This window comes from Sinocyclocheilus anshuiensis, unplaced genomic scaffold (assembly GCF_001515605.1).
Source record: "Sinocyclocheilus anshuiensis isolate Anshui unplaced genomic scaffold, SAMN03320099.WGS_v1.1 scaffold1154, whole genome shotgun sequence".
Classification (NCBI taxonomy): Eukaryota; Metazoa; Chordata; class Actinopteri; order Cypriniformes; family Cyprinidae; genus Sinocyclocheilus; species Sinocyclocheilus anshuiensis.
In genome coordinates, this window is record NW_015542345.1 from 2,333,520 (window position 1) to 2,341,248 (window position 7,729).

General features: G+C 35.0%; 1 protein-coding gene across 5 annotated transcripts in view; it reads left to right on the forward strand.

Annotated features, from left to right (window-relative positions):
* Positions 1-7,729, forward strand: part of LOC107691325 (putative beta-lactamase-like 1) — a 25,822-nt gene that overhangs the window by 13,084 nt on the left and 5,009 nt on the right. For 2 of the 5 annotated variants that reach the window (XM_016489876.1, XM_016489879.1), the window contains exons 1-4: positions 2,089-2,257; positions 4,460-4,610; positions 6,009-6,115; positions 7,024-7,181. In XM_016489876.1, the coding sequence (XP_016345362.1) occupies positions 2,111-2,257; positions 4,460-4,610; positions 6,009-6,115; positions 7,024-7,181 (563 nt within the window). In that variant the 5' untranslated portion in view covers positions 2,089-2,110. Of the gene's footprint in view, positions 1-2,088; positions 2,258-2,707; positions 3,370-4,459; positions 4,611-6,008; positions 6,116-7,023; positions 7,182-7,729 lie in introns of those variants that run through there. The other 3 variants (XM_016489878.1, XM_016489877.1, XM_016489880.1) reach the window with 3 other exon arrangements.

The following is a 7,729-nucleotide window of genomic DNA, read 5'->3' on the forward strand; positions in this document are numbered from 1 at the left end:
GAGTATGCATTTATTTGTCATTTTAACTGTTTGGAAACGGAGCGTAAATGTGGAAGTCCTTCAAAGATTTCTTATCCTGTTGCGCCCTCTATAGGACCAGCGATTAGTCGACGTCAAGCTTAAAGTGTCATGGCAGAGCACTGAAGTCGACTAGTCGACTAGTCGATTAGTCGGTGCAACCCCTAATATATTGTAGCAATAGTAGTAGTATGCTAGTGTGCTATTCCAAACATATAGTCAATAATGTTCCTTTTAATACTTTTAAAAAATTGTACACTGGTGCAGTGTGAGATGCAAATGCATTCCCATTACCCAGTGCAGTCTTACCAAAGGGCAGCATCCATTTGGAAAACACTTGTATTTATTATAATAAATACAAGTGTTTTCCAAATGGATAATGTGCTATAGCATGTCATCAAACACTCCCAGGCGTGTCTGTTTTTACAAAACAAGTTTGTAATGATCCTAAATTTTGCCCTCTCCTGTTGTGGCCATGTTATAGTATTAAAGCCCTTTGTTGAGCTTCGTGTCATTGAATTCATCCTTATAATTGAATTAAAATTTCCATCCATCAGTGGCAAAGCATTTTGTGAGCTTTACAGCGAGATAATTAGTACTCTCAGGGACTAAAATAACATGAGTTCATTTAATATGCAGTATTCATTCATGAAATTGTGTAATTCTGATGCCACCAGCATTGGGTTTCAAATGGAAAAGGACGAATTTCAACTGAAAGTGTACTGATGAAGCACATCCTGTGTTCTTTTGAAGAACAGAACCTTTACTGTTAAATGTTAAGTAATACTTCAGTGCATGTTTCGTTGCATGATTCAGCTTGTGAACAGCAGTGCTTCACTGAAAAATGTAGGCTGCTTTTTTATTTGCTAGACCAAAATGCTACACTCTCAGGACAATGACTCATCTGCACTGCAACAGATTTTGTCCAGATTTCACCCTGCATTTATATGAATGTGAGAAAAGAACGGGTCTTTGGTGGGCATGTTAAGCCCTCAGGACTTTGCGTGTGACACATTTTCTGAGTTTTAATTGCTCACATTTACATATAACTCGCAGGATGTGAAGGCTCATCAGATATGTGCTATTGTTCCCTGAGCTCAATAGACTGAGTAGACGGTCAGAGCCCGTAAGAGTAATGTGCTGTTGCCCTATAGAGGGCTTGAAGTCATGTTTGACTGCCTGGGTTTAAAAGGTGTGAGTCACATACAGATGAGAAGATGTACTGAATTTCTTTCTTATGCTGAGTTAACAGAGTCGAATGCAGTAGAAGACCCAAAAGAGAAGAATTTATTCACAGGTGGCAGCTGCAGATAACTGAAAGAATGGTGAAAAAATGACAAGCCTTCAGCTGAATAAAACATAGACTGGTGTGAGGAGCAATTGTTTTAGTTACAGTATAGTAAAGTGCTGAATGTAAATGTGTGTTCTCCAAACTGTTGGAAACAAGACAATTAACACAGTTAACAATTTAATCGTTATTTTCAAAAATGTTTTGGTAACACTTTATTTAAAGCTTTTATTTATAATGCATTATAAAAGTATTTTTAATGCATTAGTTATGCCTTGTAACGCACCTTATAACGCATTGTACTGTACAATCTCATGAATAATTGTAACCACATTATAACACTTATCAATTCATTGTTACACTATGCATTTTAAATTCAGTTAGAATTATTTATGATGAGATATAATGTATTACAATGCACATTATGAATAATTATAATGCATTATACCCTTTAATAACCCTTTATAATGCATTGTACATAAAGGCTTCAAGTAAAGTGTTTCCAATGTTTTTTGGGAGTTGCAATTTTTATTTTATTTTATTTTATGCCTGCATATTTCTGCATGTTTGTTGAACCACATGACATTTGTCTTCCAAAATATAATCTTGGAATTAACAGATTTTCACTTCATGATCCCCAAAAATATGAATTTTAATTCAGAAAATAACAACACACTTAATTTAGAAGTTAGTTGTATGGAAGACATTGTATGGTTGAACAGTTTTTTTTTGTTTTGTTTTTTAAATAAATTAATGGGTAGGACACAAATGATTGTCAACTCATTTGCCTATTCTTAAAAAAAAATGCAAAATTGGATCTTGCCTCTGTTTCCATGTAATTTAACAGAACTAGAATTGTCTTGTATTTTCCGCTTTGGCAGAGAAAACATGGGAGAGACGGGGAGCAAGGTGGTCTTGAGGGAGACATCTGTTGATGGAGTCCAGCCCCAGGCAATCTCCATGCACATTTCAGCTTCATAGCCCAAACACATTGTACTCCGCAGAGAAATTGTGCATGGCCAAATCAAACACAAATCCTTCTCTTAAAAGTAAACAGTGAAGACTAAACAATTAGATTATGGCTTCTCTTGTTGAGTCAAAAGCAATGTACTAATCCTTTGATGCACCGTTGTTTAGTTCATGACCATCTGTGCTTATATTTTCATGTGAGTGTGCATGTGTAGTTTATGCACTTTGAAGAGGATGTCAGTGCTAAATTCACACTCCAGTAATCTCACAGTTGGGTATTTATAGGTGATGGTGGTTTCTTTCATCCTGCTGTCAAACCCTGCTGCTTCTGTTAATCCCAATGTACCTCCAGGTCAGTTGGTCCAATCACAGCCTGCTATAAGAGTCACATGTCAGGGTCTTTTTGATGAGTGGCCACCTGCAAATGGCCTGATAAGATTTATGTTGGAGAATAACTGCCAGAAGATGACTCTGAGTGACTGGTGTTAAATGTACACAATATGTGACAAATTCAAAAATGTGTATAAACATATATCTTCGTGTCCCTTATGTAAACTTTCCTGTAGTCCCCTCAGGCATGTCCCCTTGTTGACATTCAGTTTAAATGCTCTTGCAAGATGTAGTCTGCCATGTCTTGAGACACACAAAAATTCTCATGAAATTTCATGTTTGATTCTCTCCATGTGGGAAGTCTAGTAGTTTGGAGCAGGGAACGATGCAAATGCGCTAAAAGCGTGAAACAGCAGCCAAGTGAATCGATTTGCAGGGATTAAGATAAAAAACCGCCCTGCTCTGATGGGGTTTAGAGGGCTAAATCTTGGGATTATGATGTCAGGTCAGACGCTGTTGTGGGAGAGGAAATTGAATTGTCAAAGGGAATCTGGCAGCCAGGATTATGCCACAGTCAGTGTGGTGATGGCAAGAGTCAGATCTGTGTCTGCCCAGTGGTTCCTAGGATGTGACTACCATGGAATTGGATTTTCCACTTTAGAAGAGGAGGAATTCCATACGGAATCTGCACACTTTGGATTGGGACAGCTAGTTGAAACAGAGCCGTATGTAGGCACAATGTTACAAATGAGGCTTTACATCTGGTGAGTGTCCTTATATTATGTATTCTTGTTGTAAAGAGATTTGGTCAGCAACTACATGCAGCTTTTACATCATAATTTGTTCTCATTGGCTAACTTTATCAGTTTTGTTTGGCTTTTTTCTTGCAGTCATTAATTATATTTTGAGTGACTCACAGCATGAAGAATGGAGTAGCCCCAGAGACACAATATGCTTCATTTTCTCATTTATTCTTGTTTTTATGTGTGGAATTTTGATTAATTGAATTGGGAAAATGCATCTTTCTTTTTAAACACAGCTTGGATGTACATACCATTCAAAGGTTTAAGGTCAATAAGATTGACATTATTTCCAAAATAAAAAAGGTTCAAATATATGCTGTTCTTTTGAACTTTCTATTCATCAAAGAATCCTTAAAAAAAAAAGAATCAGTTTGCATACAATATTAAGCAGCACAACTGTTTTTAACATTCACAATTAAAAGAAAAATGTTTATTACACAACAAATCAGCATATTTGAATGATTTCTGAAGGATCACATGACACTGAAGGCTGGAGTAATGGCTGCTGAAAATTCAGCTTTACCATCACAGGAATAAATTGCATTTTAAAATGCTTGGATGTACATACCATTCAAAGGTTTAAGGTCAATAAGATTGACATTATTTCCAAAATAAAAAAGGTTCAAATATATGCTGTTCTTTTGAACTTTCTATTCATCAAAGAATCCTTAAAAAAAAAATCTCAAGGATCATGAGACACTGAAGACTGGACTAATGGCTGCTGAAAATTCAGCTTTGCATCATAGGATAATTTTGCATTTAAAGATATATATTAAAATAGAAAACTATAGGATTAAAATGCATTTCAAATATATATTAAAATAGAAAACTGCAATACTGTAATAATATTTCACAATGTTACTGTTTTTACAGTATTTCTGATTAAATACATGCAGCCTTGGTGAGCACAAGAGACATCTTTCAAAAACATTTAAACAATCTTACCAACCCCAAACTTTTGAATGGTAGTGTGTATATATATTGAACTAAAATACCCCCAAAATCTGTTTTCCTACTGTTAATCTATTTTTGTTGTTATCCTTTTTGATAGCTGACGCCAGCACTTGCCATAGACGGGTTAACCAAAACCAGCAAGATGAAGGTGAAATGGACCCAACTGGGCCTGGTGTTTTTCTTACTGCTGTCCATCATCATGACTTCTTGCTTCATTTGGCAGTACCAGCTGCCCAAGTTAGTTCTAGGTGAGTGAGTTGTCCACAGGTCATGTGTTAATGCACCTTTAACAGCTCCAAGACTCCTTCCTTGTGAAAGGCTTAAGTCACACTTTTAAACTTTTAAAGAAGATATTTTATAGAAATATCTTTCAGTTTTATAAAATACGTCCTACTAAATATGTATAACTGTAACAAACATCTGACTGTTTTGGTGTCAGACGTGCATGTCTGAGAGGTTACACGATGTGTGATTAGTAGATCCTATTATCTGCTGTCTCTGAGAGTGGGGATTGACTTAGAATGCTAAAGATGGAAGACTGGCTTCTTTTCTAGGTGAATGTGCAGTGGAGCTACATATGTGAAGCAGTTTTGTGCTGCTTAATCTATAGACCACACACCATTATGTGATGAAGTGAATTCACTAAAACACAATCAAGTTTAACCAGGCATTATGTAAACGCAGTAAATCACTAGTCCAGTGTGTATTGTTATTGTCATTCCTAAAACTATTAAAGCATTTTTGTTAATTAAAAAAAATATGGATAAAATATAAATATTAGGTAAATTAAACTAGAAACTAAAATCTGAAAGTTTAAATTGAAGCATTAACATTACTAATTGGTAAGTTAAAGCTAAAACTGAAATAAAAATAAATTAAACCTAAATAATATAAAACTAATAATAAAAAACAAAATCACAAAACAAAATTACTAAAAATTTAACTAAAAGGAAAATAAACTGAAAATAAAAGATCATTCAAAATATTCATGAAAACTATAAGAGTATATAAATAATAAAATAACACTGGTCATTGTCATTCTGTTCAAGTGCAAGTGCAAGTGCAAACACAGTCTATAATAAGCCAGTTCTCATTCCAGTGTTTCTCCTCCTCAACAACCTGACACTCAGAAATGGCCTGCAAGATGGATAATTGCAGCATGCTATTTGCATTAAGCACCAATTTTGTCCATTGCCTGATTTGCATAATTTCTTTGGTCATTTGGTGCCTGTGCAGTTCATTCGAAGTGAATTTAACTCTAATCAGAGATTTTTTTTTTTTTTAACCCACATGATGGCTTATGTTATTCTCAAATGTTGTTTACAATTTTTTAAACCATTGAAATGTATATATATTTAACCAGAACAATAACAAAATGTATTCAAGCAAACATTTGTCTCTATTGACGTTCATTTTGTTATGAAAATTAAAGTGGGGCTTATTATTTGTACATGTATGTCGACCGATTATCGGTCTGGACGATATTAAGCATTTATGGTTATCAGTACCAGCCATTTTCAGTGCTCTGTTCACTAAATTTCAATGTTTATGCAGAAATCTCTAAACACTCCTCTTAGAGTTTCATCGTGGGTCGTTCACCTTCTTTTTTATATATATATGTGTATGGCTGTGTGCCCATTCTTAAGAAGAAAGTAATGGGGAAAGATCCAAATCTGTGAGAATGTGCCCTCGCTTCCCGGAGCCCACACCTCTTGAACACCCCATCCCCCCTTTGAAGGATGCGCTTGAGAAGGTAAGCATGTAAAGATTGAAAACGAATCTCTTCACTGCCCAAAAATCATATTTAATCAGTATTTTTGTGCTCTTTGTTCAATGATTTTGTTGAATCTAATAATTTGCTTCCTCCTTATTCGAAAACTCAAGTCTATATCATGATTTCAAAATGTCCTCTTGCACATTAGATGCCATTAGAGCAAAACCCTTGGCTGCAAGTGCACCAGCTTATAAATGCTTTTCCTCCATCTGTACCTGTGACCATTACAAGCATAAAACACCTTCATTGCTCTTGAAAGCAGCAGTAAAAAATAATTTACTGCTGCTGGAGGCATTCCTGACAGCACCTTAAAAATGTGTTGCATGAAATGAAATTACAATGTCAGATGTGGTAATCAGTGTATGAATTATGAATATGAGAGAGCCACACAATGATCCTTGAGGAGTTTCACACAATATTTAAACAAAAACATGATTAGGAAATATAACTCATTTGTCATCATAAGAGTGTTGGCTCATAGACTAAGTACTTTAAACAAAAAACGCTCTCAGTATTTAAGGACTTTATTATTACACTGAAATGTGTAATTTGTGTGCCACTATCATCATCAAATGGAATTGCAAAAATACTGACTTTTTTCAAACAGGTTTCCTGAATACTCTGCCCATCGGCCATTGGTTGGTCCAACAGAATGTTCCACCTCAAAAACACATGCCATTGGTTGAGCTGATTCTGCTGGTCAGCATGCTAAACAGAGCAATTTTTTGATTGCCACTGTAATATTTCATGTCTGGCTTACTTACACTTGTTTGTACTGGAAATATATACGTTCAAAACCAAATCACATTTGACTATAAATACATTCTATGTACGCCGGAATCGTTGTTGCCATATTAACTAATGTAATTGTCTTGTCATTTATCTAGGTTGATGCACTTCTGCGCAATAGCATCAACCCCGTCAGTCTGCCCTCATTGTCAGCTATTGTTACTTACAATGACACAGTACTGTGGACAGGGAACTTCGGCAAGAGAAATGGAAGTGATCCTAACTCTGCACCACCAAATGAATACACCATTTACAGGTAAGACATGTATATGGTATTATATAATATATTTTAGAAAATATATATTTATGTGTTATGTTTTTAAAAATCCATGTATGTATTTCATATTAAATTTAATTTATTATTATTTGTTAAATTTATTTATATATATATATATATATATATATATATATACAATTTTATATTTAAATATTTAATTATTTTACACAAACACACGCATATATAACTTATACAACTAATTGTTAAGTAAAAATCAAGTTGTTTCAGGTGCAAGTGAATTAAAAACTAGACCAACACGAGCATATTGCTTTTTTTCAGTGCAGAAAGCAATGTGCTGTAACGTTTGCTCATGTTGGTGTTGCAAACCTCTTTGTTTGAATTGAAAGCTACATTCAAAATACTTGCTCATACTTGTTGATAGGAGAAATTATAAACTTGCCTCTCCATAGCATACAAATCACCCTCATATAATAAAGTCTGGCAATGAGAGGGAACGTTATCATACTTGCCAATTAGGTGTCTGTGTGCCTCTCCCCCCCCCCCTTCCCTTTCTCGAGGGTCCTTGA